Source organism: Prinia subflava, chromosome 1 (genome assembly GCF_021018805.1).
Source record: "Prinia subflava isolate CZ2003 ecotype Zambia chromosome 1, Cam_Psub_1.2, whole genome shotgun sequence".
Taxonomy (NCBI): domain Eukaryota; kingdom Metazoa; phylum Chordata; class Aves; order Passeriformes; family Cisticolidae; genus Prinia; species Prinia subflava.
Genome location: NC_086247.1, coordinates 61,582,489 through 61,597,553, shown reverse-complemented (window position 1 = coordinate 61,597,553; position 15,065 = coordinate 61,582,489). Strand labels below are relative to the sequence as shown.

Below are 15,065 nucleotides of genomic sequence, written 5' to 3'. Positions count from 1 at the left end.
AGGTAGAGTTGGCTTCTTGGAATGCACTGAGTATGGGGAGATGTAAATGTCCCAGTTGTTCTGCAGCGGGGAAAGCTGCACCTCTCTCCTTTAAATTTTGACCTTCAAATGCACTAATCCATGAATCCCTATTGCAACCCAAGTATCCTGCTCACACTGAGGCATCTGAGCTCACACTTCTTAAAAGAAAGGTAAATGCTAGAGACTACTTACATTAAAAAGAGAGGACTGGCCAAAGTCCTCCTTTTTATTTCCTGTGAAAAATCAGGTTTTGCAACTGAACAAAAACTCCTCCCAGAACAAGTGCCAGTATCTACCTTGATTCATTGGCAGAATGATAATGGGGAAAGTGCAACGAGGCTGTGGAGGAGAAGGTGCTGAGCTATCAAACAGGAGAAAAAAGCTGTAACAAAGATGGTACGACATGGATTAAAATATTGGTTAACTATGCTGCTCAACTGATAACCTTTGTGTACCCATCTAAATTCAATATAAACTATCCAAGGCAGCATATCAGTAACCTGAAACGTCAGTAAGACCAGTAGGACTGAAAGACGCGGACTGGGAAAGGAGCTCTGTCAGCCAGTCCGTCTGAGGCATTCAGAGCCTCTTTAGAGGAAAGTCCCCGAGTGAAGGAATAAGCACAGGAAAGGCTTACCAGAGACCAAGCCCACAAACAGATAAGGTTTGAGGAAGAGACCAGTGTTGCTAGGAACTGAGAAATCATCCTCAGCAAGTGGTAAGTAACCACAGAAAAAGGAGTGCTGTCTCCAGTGTGGGAGTCCAGTATTCTAACAATCCAAACAGCTCCCTTTGTTTTAACCCATGATTCTTAATAAAAATTGTTCATGTTCTGGCTTAAAAAGTTCATGCTCAGGTACCTGCACTGCAACATCATAGAAAAGCTATTTTCAAGGCAGTATACTTGTAATGGTTCCCAAGATGAAAATTTGGTTGTGTAAAGTAAATGAGAATTTGCTTCTGAGAGTATTAAAGCCAGAACTTCAAAAAAGGCTAATGAGGTCATTTCCATGATTTGTTAGCAGGTAGTTTTCTTAGCCATTGCATTTATCTAGAAGTCATCTTTGAGAGGAGTTCTAGCCAGCATGTAAACTCCAAACATAAGTTTAATGTTTCTCAAAGCAACTGCAAGTCTCCTTCCTTTCCACAAAAGTAATGATCCATAAACAGTTCTGCATAGAGGTAATTTAATGTACTGGAAAAGTTCCATCCCTCTTGCAGTTATTATAAAATCAAATATCCACATCCATACTGAAACAGGAGTGCAGAAATCTTACATACATTTTGAATTCAGTACTTAGGAATTTTTAGGACAGGAATAATCATTTGCTTATGCTATTATCTTTGTCTACTGAAATATGATACATTTTATACTAAAATAAACAATTTTTGGAAGTGGGAACAAGTGATTCAGGAGCAAATACTGCCCAAAATCCAAACAATATCAACAGATGTCATTAAAATCTTCAGAGAAACTCCCCTTTGACTTTAGACCAATATGTACAATTTTAAGCCAAGTGGGTTATTTTTAGAAGTTCTGAACAACTGAAAATAGGGAAATCTATTTTAGTTACCTTCTCATCCTTAAATTGTGTGTGAAGGCCACCAGTGCCAGTTCATAATTCTAACACAGTAAAAATGTGTGTTCCATAATCATATAATCAAGTGTAACACAGAAAATTTGGGATGATTGCATTAAAAAGCTTTATTTCACAGATCAGTTTATGGCATCTAGAACTCATTTACATTTCAGCGATAGCAACCTTTTTTTTCCCCCCTCCCATTTCAAGCATCTTGTAGTAACAAATTTTGATTGCATTTCTTCTTTTCCAGCTTTGCGTTCACATACACAATTCCTCTTACCCATTTTTCTCCTAATGAAAACGATCCTGTAGTAAATAGAAGTCTGAAAATTGTGTGTTCTATATGCAAAAAGTGACTCACCAGTCTGCTCTTTCAGCTGGCTGAGCTGACCCACTTTCCCGGCTCGCACATGTTGGACTCAGCAGTGCCCCACGCCAGGCTAAGCCCAGGAAAGGGGAAGGGGGGAGTGCAGTGCCAGTGCTCTGGTGCCACTCAACACGTGGCCTCTCAAAGGGCTCCTTGGACAGGCGGCAGGGAGCACGGAAGCACAAAGGTGGCAGCCACCCCTCCAACCCACTGCCCAGCTGACATTTAGTCTGTCGGTGTGTTCTGCCTATGAATGGGCACTGTCCCTCTCCACTCTCCACGGCAGCACCACAACCACCACTGCCCTCCTCCTGGGATACCTAGCGATGGGTGAGGATGGTTTGACCCAGGCTTGGCATCCTTTCTGGAGACATCTTACCCATGGAGAGCCAGCCTCCCAGCCAAGGGTTTCTCATTACAGAGAAGAAGGTTAGGTGTCTCCTGCGTCAGCGGACCATAGGAGGAAGGGAACCCTTCTTCTACCTCATTTCAAGCCCGTATGTTTGGAGGGAGATGCCTCCTGATGAATATGATACTTAACTGTTTTTGAATGGGTTTCCTCCTTTTCCTCCCAGCATACAGGCATTCTCCCGGAGGAATCATGGCTTTGACACTGAAAAACAAAAGGAATAAGTTTCTTAGTTCAGAGGTTTCTCTGTTTCAGACTGCTGTACAAAATGCCAGCACTGAGAAAGTTCTGCCAAGGAAAATGTTTGTTCCTTGAGTGTGACATTCAGCAACACTAAAAAACATGGTGGCGTTAGTTAAGATAGAAGCTTACATCTTATTCCAATTTCCTACCCTAATATTATTAGAATATTGATATTTATGTTCAATTTTCTTTTTTTCCAATTAACTATAATATGCGTTATATAAAATGGGTATAAAATACATCCTGTTTACTGGAGATCCATTTTTTTTTCCCTTCCAGGCTCATTTCTAAATTCAGCTAAGTAAATAACAATGAATAATGCTACCCGTCATCTGCAGGGAGGATTTCACAGCTTTTAAAATACACAGGAATATTATCTCCATTACTGACATTGTGACTAGTGGGTTGCAATTATTCGAATCAGCGTTTCTCCAGATCCTCACATGCTCATTTTTAAAGGCTGGAAATGTAGCTGTCGGCAGCTCTCGATGTGACAGTTTTGTGGTTAGCAGTAGGACCCAATGCAGTGCTGACTGAGGTGACAATTTTCACACAAATCTTGGTCTTACTGATTTATTTGAGTATGTTAGCCTTAGAGACGTTTCAGAATGGGAAAAAGTCTTTGCATTCAATCTGTTTAAATCTTCTGGAGATTAGCTGAATATCAAAGTCTCTTGATTTTCTGTCTGAAAGAATATTTTAGTCATGCTGAGTGCTGTTCAACAGTGGGTGCATGCTGCAAGAGAGGTTAGTATATCTCAAGAGTAATTGCTGCTTTGTGTAAGATATAAAATTAAAGGGAACTTCTGTGTCACTGAATCAAAGCCCATGCTGGTGAACATGTGTGTCATGTAAAGCAAATCATTAATTTACTGAGTTTAATATAAAAACCCTTTAGAAGGGCTTTCTTTTTCATTGAAAGACAGCTTTCTGATAACTAGAAACCTTTCGCCTTCCAGCTTAAATTTGTTCATGGTCATTTTATGCCCATTTGTTCTTCTGCCAACATTGTCTTTTAGTTTAAATAGCTCTTCCTCCTCCATTGTGTTTACTCATTGGCGTATTTTTAAATTTCAGTAATATCTTCAGTCAGCCTTCATTTTTCTATTCTGGGACAACCCAAACACTTTTATTTCCCTCTCACGTTACAAACTGGTTTTTTCTTCCTATCATTTTAGAAGAACAGAATTGAGGCCAGTTTATTAAGCAAAATCTAAAGTATGTTTTATTTCATACATGCAAGCACAGCATCCTTTGCTAAACTGAGATACCTTAGGTCTGCTGTCTACTGTGTTTCATCTGGAAAATCAGTTATTGTGTTAACAGACATCTATCAGGTTATTTTATCAAAATCATTTAAATCTACATTCCATTTTTACTCCAACTAACTACAGCTGTTATTTGTTCTTTCCTTCTGAGAATTCATTCTGAAATTATGCATAATATAGAGATCAGACTAGTTGCCTTCTCTCAAATGCAGGTTATGGTGGAAACACCATTAATTCTGCAGTTGGTGCAGTGTCAGGCATTAAGTTCTTCCAGAAACAGAACCATATTTTTCACTATTACTGGAATGATTTCCTGTGATCTCAGTTGGGTGAGCCACCTGTCCAAAGCTGATGAGGGATATGATACAATGCAATAAATACTGCTGCAGGTTAAGATTATGCCACAGCCTTTGCTTAGAAAAAGCCTTCTTACCGCCTTCAAAGACCTTGTTAAGTTGGTTTAATCTCCAAGTTCTTTTTTTTAACAGTCTGCCAGTTTTTAAGATTACATCTACCCTCACAGATTCTTCCTTCAGTTGGAAGCTAAAATGGTGTGGAGACACCAAATGAACTGGAGTTTCTCCTGAGACCTTACATTAAAAGGTATTTTCTTTGTATTTGTGGTGAATTGACACTGTCTGGATGCCAGGTACCCACCAAACCCACTCTACCACTTCCCTCCACAGCAGGACAAGGGGGAGAAAATATAACAAAAGGTTTATAGATTGAGATAAGGAAAGGGAGAGATCATTTACCACCTAATCTCATGGACAAAACAGACTGAACTCAGGGAAATTAGTTTAATTTGTTACCAATCAAATCAGAGCAGGATAATGAGGAATAACCCCAAATCTCAAAAATACCTTCCTCACACCCCTCGCATCTTCCAAGGCTCAACTTCACTGCATTTTCTCTCCCTCCTCCCCCTGCAGCAGCACAAGGGGATGGGGAATGGATGCTGTGGTCAGTTCATCACACTCTGTCTCTGCCACTCCTTCCCCCTCACAGGGAGGACTCCCCACACTCTCACATGAACTTCTCACACATGTCTTTCCCACGGGCTGCAGTTCTGCACTAGCTGCCCCACCATGGGTCCCTCCCACAGGCTCCAGTCCCTCAGGAACAGGCTGCTCCAGCATGGGTGCTCCTTGGGATAACAAGCCCTGTCAGGAAACCTGCTCCAGTGTGGGGTCTTCCGTCCATGGATGCACAGGTCCTGCCAGGACCCTGCCCCAGCACAGGCTTCCCCTGGGGTCACAGCCTCCTTCAGGCATCCATCTGTTCTGGAGTGGGGTTCTCATGGGCTGCAAGGACACAGCTGCCTCACTGTGGGTGCACCACAGAATGCAGGGGAGTCTGCTCTGGGGTCTGGAGCACCTCCTCCCACTCCATCTTCATTGACCCTGATGCCTGCAAGGCTGCTGCTCTCACATGTTCTCACTGCTCTTTTCCCCCTTCACAAACACATTATCCCAAAGGCGCTGCCATTGCTGCCGATGGGCTCTGCCCTGACCAGCGGCAGGTCTGTCATGGACCTACTGGACACGGGAAGCTTCCAGCAGCTTCTCACAGAAGCCACCCCTGTGGATCCCCACTACCAAATCCTTGCCATGCAAACCTAATACAATACTATAATACTTTCGTGTTCTGAGTCCTTCCTGTCCACAATATGAATCTATGACTCATAGTTCATGTTTCAAAACAGTGTCACATGCTGGACTTCCCTTCTCTTGCCTTCATGAGCAAAGTCAGAAGGAGGAGAAAGGCTTGAACAGCATAATTCAACTGAAAACTGAAAGTTTAAGAGTTCATTCAATTTCCCAAAAGGGCGACTTTGCTTTAAAACCCATTCTGGATCAGTTGATCAATACGAGACAGCAAATAGAAATAATTAAAAAGACCTCAGTATTCAAACTGAAAACCAGGAAATAAATAGCAAACAATGAGAGCTAGAATTTATGGAGTGCAAAATGCTAGTTAGGAAAGATAAAAGCCCAAAGGAAAATTCACAGATCACAGTGATAAAGACAAAAGATACTGTGCTGTTTAGAAGAATATTAAAAGGAAATTATTCCAAAAAGTGTGTACGGTTCTAATTATTTGGAGATGGCTTTATGTCAGAACTGCATAAAAGGTAAGAGTGCTCAACAGATTTATTTCTAGTCTCTGAAAAGAAGGAGAATCATACACTCCCATCAAACAAGAATTAGCCATGCACTCTTTGTCCTTTCTACAGGAACTTTCTAGAGAATCAGAACAAAGGGTTACCACAGCAACATGGTATGAAGATCTGCCCCAGCACCTGAACACCAACACCCTAGACACACATACAACCAAGAGGGGTTTCTGCCACTACCACTAATGCCAGTAGTGGCATGTGATTAACATGAGTCTGAGAATGCATGGACAGGAACAAAGACAGTCAGAGGGTTCATGGCTAGTGGTCCTAAAAATATGTCTGAAAACAGCACTTGCATTTGTTGAGCTGCACAGAACCATAAACCATGAAAACATCTATTTTAAAAACTGGAGAAGAGCATGTATTCACAGCCCTACTTGGACTGTGTTTTCTTCTGATTACCCATGATCTCTTCTCTTCACCCCTAAGACAGAACAACCCATCTTCACCACTGAAGGAGGCTGGGGGCTCCTTCCCCTGCCAGACCACCCATCTCATGTGGATGAGAAACAGGAAGAACTTGGGTGGACAGCACTCAGCTGCTCAGAACATTTGTGCTCTTTGCTTTCTCCCTGTAATGCTTGAGAGCCCTCACATTCTCTCTTCGTGTTTGAGGTAGGATGAAAACACACCCAAAGAAGCAATCTTCCACCACTCCAGAAGGAAAGAGGGCTTACAAGCTTGAGGAGCTTCAGGAGGAGGAGAGCTGGGACCAGAAGGATCAGAATTGCCAGAAAAAGGGTAGATGTGGACCATAATATTTTGCTTCTGTCCCATGCTTGTAATCACTACCGACATTAAGTCACAATAAATCTCTGAACACTGGGGAACGCCAAAGGACTGAAAGACAGCTGCTGTATGATAATATTCAGAGAAGGGAAACAGAATGATCCAGTTATCCACCGGATGGCAAGACTGGCATCCATCCCAAGCAAAATACCAGAAAAGCTGATAAGAAATATGAATTACATCACTTAGCAGAATTCTATGGAATATCATGGTCTTTGGAGTGAAACTAGCTCCCCGAGAAGTTATCACCTCTAGCTGATAGAGGAGGAGTTCACTTGTATTAATTACTAATTTAAGTTAGCAGCACAATATTCTGCTGTTTAAAAGCCCCAACAAAGCAGTACAGTGTATAGTTTCCACCAGTAAATAATCTGTCAAGTGACAGAATAAAAAGAAAAGTAGTCACAGAGAAATCACTGCTAAATAGAAAAAGTTTTATAAAGGCCTTACAGACATCAAGGTTCAATACAAACTCATTGATGATAATATTTACAAAGTTATAAAAATTTAGAAGATTGATAAATAATGCTGAAGACACGGTGAAACAGAGCAATCTGGAGTGCCCAGTAGGCTCTTTCTCTTTATTCACAATGTGTTTTAATACAGACAAATGCAAATCCTTGCATCTCAGAATAGGGAATGCATGTCATTGATACTGAATAGGGACCGCATCCTGAAATGTGAGTGATTCTTGAAAGGAATTAGGGATCAAAGTGAAAAATGAATACAATCCATAGTTTGAGCTGCCAGGGAAGAGCTGCTGCAAAGGCAGCTAATGCAGATGCTAACCCAAGTGAAGTGGTTTTAAAGATATGGTAAGACTGATACTGGAACAGTGTGTACAGTTCACATGGAAGTGTTTTTCAAGTAATGTTAGAAACTGGTAAGAGTGAGGAAAGAAGCTAAAATAAATACTTGCAGAAGACTGAAGAAATGTCTTTGCATAGAAAAAAGGTTTAGGTGACTTGAGTAAAGTGAAGTTCTTCCAGGGGAAGATATGAATACTGAATTATTTTAATCTGAAACACTTAGAAAGTGAGGCTGAAGCCAGATACATCCAAATAAGAAATAAGGCATTAATCTGTAACATCACGAGCATTTAAACACTGAAACAAGGTACAAAGGGTTTAATGGATCCTGTTGTCTTGAAACCAGTTAGATGCCTTTTTGTAATATGCACTTTATCCTAACAGAAGTTATACTTAAATTAAATAGAAACAGTTGAGTTGAATACAGGCATACTCAAAAAATCTTTGGTAGCTACAGGAGGTCAGATTACATTATCCAATGATCTCTCCTTTCACTAAATTTTATGAATCATTTCCTGCCCAAATGTAATCACATACCATGCATTCAATGCCTGAACTACAAGAAAGGGCTGTGCAGAGCACAGCTTCAAAGCGGCTCAGTTTTTGAAGAGGCAGCCTGGGAGTGAGAAGGTTGTGTGTGTGCTCATCCCTACCATGCCACAGCACCATGGTGCAGTTTCACCAGCTAAGCAAGAAGGGGATGGGGCTGGAGAGTGGCTTAGTTTATCATAGAATTATGTGTTTCCTCCTTGGCAGGGTCAACTGTGGAAAAAGACTTCCAGTCATGATGGCTCATGGACAGAAATCTACCTGCCTGCTTTTCCTAAATTAATTGTGATTAGCACATTTGAGCCAAGTTTTCTGCTTCTAATGAGTGGTGATGTCTTAAGAGAAAATATGGTAACAGTTTTGGATATGTCCTTGTAAACAGAATGTTTCTGAAGCTGAAGCAGCCCCACTTAATAAATAACCGGAGCAAAGAATGAATAAGGGTTGTGAAACCGAGCCCCACAGTCAGAGTGCAGGAGCTCAGAGTGTTTGGGTTATCATGAAGAACAGCAACAGAGAACTTCCGTACAATAAGTAACTACATTATGTAGGAAACAAACATTTCGTGACAAGAAACAAACATTTCTAGCAAGATCCAATTTACTGATCTTGAGGCTAATTAAATCCAAATAACAATTAAATGACTATCAAAATAATTTACTAAAGCTTGTACAGGATTCTCCATCACTGAGCATTTTTTCATCAAAACATTTTTTTTCTTAACAAAACTAATGGACCTGAATGGACCCGTAAGAATTTGTTGAAGGATGTCTGATGGTCCAGTTGTGCATGAGATTGAAACAGGATCACAGTGGCTCTTTCTGCCCTAAAATTTCCTTTTCTACCTCAATTATTTCCCCAGTGAAAGACCAGAGGGCTAAATCTCAAACATAAGGAGTTTTTAGAAGGCTAAAAAAAATGTATTTAATGCTTGATTTACAGAGGGTATTCTACAAGTACCAGGGATCATATGTTGTCTGACAAACACACATAACATCTCTCTTTAATTTCCTTTGAAGAAAATATGTACAGATTTGGCTATGTTTGGAGCTTCTGAAAAAAGAAAAAAATCCAGCTTGCGTGTGCTTGGGAGACTTGTTGTAGTCTGACAGATATCTGCAGCTTCTGCCTGAGCTGAGCACAGTCACCCCCTTCATTCCTCCCACAGGCATCTGCACCGTGCATTATGCATCCCCCGGGCTTCACAGGCCTCCCCTCCGAGCAGCAAAGGCAGAGCTAGACCTTGCCTCTTGCTGTCCCTCCCCATCCTGGTGCAACAAGGGACTCCAAATATAAGGCACAGGAACAAGGAGTCAGCCATGGGAAGGACTGAAGCGGATTGGGACAAGGAAGGGAGGGAACAGAAGCAGAGGGCTTGTAGTCCTGACCCTCAGTACCCCTAAGACCTGCAGGGAGATGCCGTGCTCTGAAAACACTCTACGAAAGGACCATTCGGGAGCACTGCTTTTGAATTGGCATTAGGAATTTGAAATAACCAATAACCCCCAATAATTTGGGGGTTTACCAGAAATAAGGAGGCCAGCACCTCCCTACTGCAATCTCCCTGCCAGGTCTCTTGTGGGCTGCTTTGCCTTTGCTGCCTGCCCCATGAGAAGCAATCTGAGCACAGCAGCCAGACTCCTGCCCTGCTCGGAGAGCTGAGGGAAGGAATCGGGGCTCTGCAGGGACTGTAGGAATCAGGGCTGCAGGATGTAAGGCACACCACTACAGCCTGGGAGCCCAGAGGCACCAGCCTCTCTTTCTGGCAGCCTTGGTCCCTTCCAAAAGCACTGAGCACTCAGTACTGCAGCTGGAGGCAGCCAGCTCCCAGCTCTGAGTGAGCGCGCACCAAAGGCTGCGTCTTCCGGAAAATCATCTCCTCAGTGCCTGGCATCAAGTAAATGAGAATAAGTATTTCAGATTTATCACTTCTAATACGTCTCAGCAGTATAATAAAGATTAATGCAGTGGTGGATTTGATGTACTTAAATACTAAAGTCACAATTATCACCGAACAGTCTGTGACAAAATTAATAGCACTTTTTTTTGCACAGGATTTGAACAGTGCGTAGTACAGAGCTGGGACCCTGAGGTAAATGAGGATAGTAGAAACAAAATACACAACTTCTTTTAGTATGAGATTAAGTTTAGTGCCTGTCCGCACAAGTGAGGAATTTAACAGCTCTTAGAGGTCTTTTTCAATATAAATGTTTTATGAATTTATATTTACTCCTAGGCTTTCTAATTTGCAAGTGCTGGATTTTAAAACAGAGCAGATCTTTGCTTCAGAATGGATATGTAACAAGCTCAAGTTCATCAGGGGACTGAATTGTCTCATCAGCCTTTCTTTCTTTATATGTTTATATAAGAAAGCCTGATATTAAGTTCAAGGACACTTCTTTTCAGCTTTGAGGATGTAAATAAATAACTTCTTAAAAAAGCTTAGATGCAGTTTTGATGGGTTTTTTTAAAGTGATGTTTGAAAAATACAGCTGTTTTTAGAACTTCTAACATGCACTCTGTCACTTGAGGAAGGATACACATGGTAGCACACATAAAAACACACCAAAAATATTACTACTGGGCATATACTTTGTAATTAGTAGAGTGGTATCTCTTTCTACCAGGCTTGACTTTTGCCCTTCACTGTCTATACCTTTACCTATATAGACCTTTTGAGGAAAATATGGACTTGCCACAGCAGCTGGACTTTTCCTAGGAAGGCGTGAGCAGCGATGAAAAGTTTTTCTACAGCTGGAGCATTTAGGATATTGTCTGAACCATATGGATTATTTGATGGCTAACAAGACAGGCAATCTTGCATTGCAACCTTTCCCTCAGTAGGGATATTAGTGTAACACGTTTCACTTTTAAACTCTAAGGAACACAGTATCTTAGAGATCTCTGTCCCTCTGCTCAGTTTGCTGGAACCTGACTAACAGGTCACAAGAAAAGCAGACATTGTGAAAGCATACGCATCATCTCCATAGTGAATCTAACTAAAACTGGTAAGATAGGTCAATGAAATATTTCTACCAGGAATGAATAGTGTAGCAAGGCCTCAGCTCAGCTGTCTTCTACCTACAGCTAGGTTCAGGTTTTGGGAGCAGCTTTATGCTGGCAACACAGAGCTCAGTACAGAGAATCATTCAAGCATGCTTGTTAACTATATATATAATTTCTCAGAGAGGTTCTGCCCAGATTTAGCTCTGTGATGTCATGATAAGGCTTCTAGAGCTAATTAGTTATTCAAGTTTATGCAGTTCATCATCTTGTCTTCAATTTTAAGTAAAGGATAAATATCCTTAGATAAAAAGAGGATAACAATATCCCTTTGAATTAATTGTGTCACGTTTTTTCACAGGACACATGTGGCTGTGCACTGACTGCCTGTTGAGTTTTTTATCCTCATGCCCTACCCCCTGTTCTATCATAAGGTGGTATATGCTCCTGCACTCACACACCATTGTGATTGGGTAAATTAGACATGTTACTTGGAGTCACAAAAATAGCCACAGATTGCAAATATAATTAAGGACTGGTCCTCCAAACCCTCTTGTAAGTTCACTGGCATTCCTGGTGTTTTTCTCTCAAGCACCTATGATTTAATACCCTGCTTGTCATTTCATCACACTTCAACTGTGAGGTTTGGGGTTCTCTTTAAAATACGAGAACAAGGATCTTTGTTAAGACTATTTATCATCCTGCATCCATCCACAAGGCTAGACTAGAAGTGTGGTTGTGTTGAGTTTGTGGGGCTAGGTTTTGGTAGCAGAGGAGCTACAGGAGTGGCTTCTGTGAAAAGATGCTGGAAGCTTTACCCCGTGTCCAACAGAGCCAATGCCAGTCTGCTCCAAGGTGGACCCAGCATAGGCCAAGGCAAAGCCAATCAGACATGGTAGTAGTGTCTCTGTGGTAACATATTTAAGAAGAAAAACAAAAAATGTATTGTGCAGAATAAATTGCACTCAGAGAATAGGGGAGTAAGAATGTATGAATTGAGCAACTCTGCAGACACCAAGGTTGGTGAAGAAGGGGGAGGAGGTGTTTCAGGTGCCAGAGCTGAGATTCTCCTGCACCCTGTGATGCAGCCCATGGTGAGGCATTTGCGTCCCTGCAGCCCATGGAGATCCACAGTGATGCAGAGATCCACCTGCAGCCCATGGAGAAGACGCACACCAGAGCAAGAGGATGCCTGAAAAGAGGCTGTGGGAAGCCTGTGTTGGAGCTGGCTCCTGCCAGGGACCTGCAGACTCATGGACAGAGGGTGTCCAGTGTCCCCTATGGTTTGTGGGGGATCTGTGTCTGAACAACCTGTTCCTGAAGGACTGCACTCTGCGGGAAGGAACCCACACTGGAGCAGTTTGTGAAGAGCTGTAGCCTGTGGAAAAGATTCAGGCTGGAGAGGTTCATGAAGAACCGTCTCCTGTGGGAAGAACCCCATCTTGGAGCAGAGGAAGGACTCCACTCTCTGAGCAGTGGGAGAAACGTCATGAACTGACCGTAACCCCATTCCCTGTCTCCCTGCACCACTGGGAGGCAGAAGGTATAGCTGGAAAGAAGGGAAGGGTGAGGGGAAGGTGTTTTTAAGATTTGTTTCACTTCTCAATATCCTGCTCTGATTTTGAATTGTAATAAGTTAAAATAATTTCCCTAAGCTGAGTCTGTTTTTCCTGTGACAATAATCAATGAGTGATCTCTTGCTGCCCCTATCTCAGCACATGAGCCTTTTGTTATACTTTCTATTCCCTGACCAGCTGAGGAAGGCAGTGATAGAGTGCTTTTGGTGGGTGCCTGGCATCCACCCAGGGTCATCCCACCACAGCAGTGCAGTTTTGGAGTAAATGCAAACAGCGTGATGGGAAACCCTGAGTTACACAAAGGGAGGCTACAGATAGGTTAGAGGATTGAATAGAAGAGACAGGACAGAATCACTGGCAATCATTTCTAGGAGTTTTCTACTGGAAAGCCAAAGTGGAACTTCCATGGAAGTTTCATCAGGAAAGAATTGCTTATCAAATTCAAGGAGACTCTCCATAGCCAATAAGATGGTGATGCTCTTCTGAGAGAGGGCCAAGATCCAATTCCAAGTCTTTTGAAAAAGTCTGTCCTACACAATAACTGTACTCTCACTGTCCTGATTTCTCTCTTTTTTTTTTTTCACAAAAGGCTTCCTCAAAGATTTTAGTTGTACTCCAATGAGGAACAGGAGTAAAATGTGTGACAGCTCAAATATTTTGAATATCTGTTTTTCCATATATATATAGATCATATATAATTCATTGGTATCATATATTTGCATTTTTTCTGCATCAGTAGAGACTGTGGAAAGAGATAAAAGTGGCTGCCTTTGGCTCAGATATACAGCCTGTCCTCAGAGAAGACACCAGGATAACACAGCACAGCATTCTTCCAAAGAAAAGAAGCAAAAGAGACCTGGATCTAAGGCCAAGCAAATGGAGATTGCTCTAAAAGTTAATAAATGTATGTAGGACTAGGAAGGCAGGCAGGAAAACCAGTAACACACCTAGATGTAAAATCAGCTTATAGGGGAGATGCAATCCTGTTCTTCTCCAGGCTGTGCTCTTCTGTGTTGTTCCTACTCAGTTATTCAGTGGAAGAAAAAGAGTAACTGAGGGATGAACTTACAAAAGCCCCGTGACAGAGATTCAGGAGAGCTTAGATACCTGAAAATCCAGAGGTTAAAAAAAAAAAAAAAAAGTGTTTTTCTCAAAGCTTGAGATGGAAAACTGGAAAGCAGAGAAAGACTGAAATGAAACATTAAATATTTTCTCCTGGAACCCTGAAAGTTATGTTACCTTGATGCTTGAATTGACATTGTTATTATTATTACCATTGCAGTTCAGTGTTTAACATGTTTGTGCCACCATTGTAAAAACTACTTAGTTTGAAAGAAGCAGGTCACAGATTGGAAACACACACCAAGAACCATGTGAATTGTCAAGATTTTGCTCAATTCTTACAAGTCTTCAGTTTAATGAAGTATGTGAAAATAAGAATGGAAACTCAAAAGTTCCTGTTCTATCAGATACCAAATCTGAAAACAAAAGTAAAAAGTAAACCTGATGTAGCTAATACTTTTTCTATAAATGCAGCTAAAGAAGTTATACTGGTTGAAAGGCTGTCTAGTTTTGTCTGCTGTGCTGACAAGGCACTACTCCATCACCTTGGTTTGGATACGTGCAGGTCCTTAATTACCAGTGTATAAGGCCCATGTAAACATCATAAAGCTCAACAAGGCCAAGTGCAAGGTCCTGCAGGTGGGTAGAGCATCTCCAAGCACAGACTGGGCAGAGAATGAATTAAGGGCAGCCCTGGAGGGAAGCACTTGGCTCCAGGGAGACCTTACAGGAGCCCTCCAGTACCTAAAGTGGACTTACAAGAAACCTGGAGAGGGAGTTCTCACAAGGGCACACAGTGATAAGACAAGGGGTAATGTTTGCAAAGTGAAGGCAGATTTAGATCAATTGTTAAGAAGAAATTCTTTACAGTGAGACTGGTAAGACACTGGCACAGGTTGCCAGAGAAGTTGTAGGTGCCCCATTCCTGGAAGGATTTAGGTCCAGGTTGAATGGAGCCCTGAGCAACAGGACACAGTTGAAGGTGTCCCTGTCCATGGCAGTGGGCTAAGAATTAGAATCTTTAAGGCCCCTTCCAGCCCAAACCACTCTGTGATCTATGATTCTGTGTTTTCCTCTCCAGAAACACAAATCTCTCCTTTGGAAGCAAAATATTTTCATTATGGGTTTGAGATCTATGGATATACCTACCTTTCTCATTTGATATTTGACAACTTCTGGAATGTTTTAATGTTTAAACATTTTTAC

The 15,065-nt window shown here is 41.7% G+C and overlaps 1 protein-coding gene across 1 annotated transcript in view; it reads right to left on the bottom strand.

Annotated features, from left to right (window-relative positions):
* The window catches only part of AHRR (aryl hydrocarbon receptor repressor), an 81,845-nt gene that overhangs the window by 60,339 nt on the left and 6,441 nt on the right, over positions 1-15,065 (bottom strand). The window contains exon 2 of the mRNA XM_063419897.1: positions 2,513-2,584. Within this exon, the coding sequence (XP_063275967.1) occupies positions 2,513-2,574 (62 nt within the window). The 5' untranslated portion in view covers positions 2,575-2,584. The remainder of the gene's footprint in view (positions 1-2,512; positions 2,585-15,065) is intronic.